Source organism: Eimeria mitis, genomic scaffold (genome assembly GCF_000499745.2).
Source record: "Eimeria mitis Houghton genomic scaffold, Emh_scaff2687, whole genome shotgun sequence".
NCBI classification, from domain to species: domain Eukaryota; phylum Apicomplexa; class Conoidasida; order Eucoccidiorida; family Eimeriidae; genus Eimeria; species Eimeria mitis.
In genome coordinates, this window is record NW_013571031.1 from 218 (window position 1) to 736 (window position 519).

The window sequence follows — 519 nt, forward strand, 5'->3', positions numbered from 1 at the left end:
CAGCGGCTGCTGCGCCAGACAAGTTCTTCTGCACGCTCAAAACTTCCCTCGGTTTCCGTCGAGCGGTTCCGCTTGTTGCTGCGTCTGCTGCTCCTGCACCAAAACGGTAGCAGCTGCTGCTGCATCCGCGGTGGCAGATCATTGCTGCTCCAGAGCAGGGCTATTGCCACTGCGGCTGCTTCTTGGGATTGCGGCAGGTGACAGTAGCAGCAGCTGCTGCTGATCACTGCTGCAGCAGCAACGCTACAGCATGCATTGTTGCTGTAGCATGTGTTTCCGCTGCGGCATGAGCTGCTGCTGCTAATGCTCCTGCTGCGCGTTGCCGCCCCAGAACCTATTTCCGGGTGCAAGTGAGACAGCCCTTGATGCTGAGGAGCCAATTGTTCTGCGGGAGTATAGAAAACGACGCGGCTGTCCTTGTTCCCTGGGCTGTTTCTGCTGATCTTCTTGCTGCTGCTGCTGTTGCTGCTGCTGCTGGGGATGCTGCTGTTGCGGCGGGTGCTTTCGGCTCGATATATC

The 519-nt window shown here is 58.2% G+C and overlaps 1 protein-coding gene across 1 annotated transcript in view; it reads right to left on the reverse strand.

Annotated features, from left to right (window-relative positions):
• EMH_0057320 (Chromosome III, complete sequence, related) overlaps nucleotides 1–519 on the reverse strand; it is a gene marked incomplete at both ends in the record, with an annotated part of 6,763 nt that overhangs the window by 187 nt on the left and 6,057 nt on the right. Inside the window, 1 exon segment of the mRNA XM_013497454.1 lies at nucleotides 1–517. Within this exon segment, the coding sequence (XP_013352908.1) occupies nucleotides 1–517 (517 nt within the window).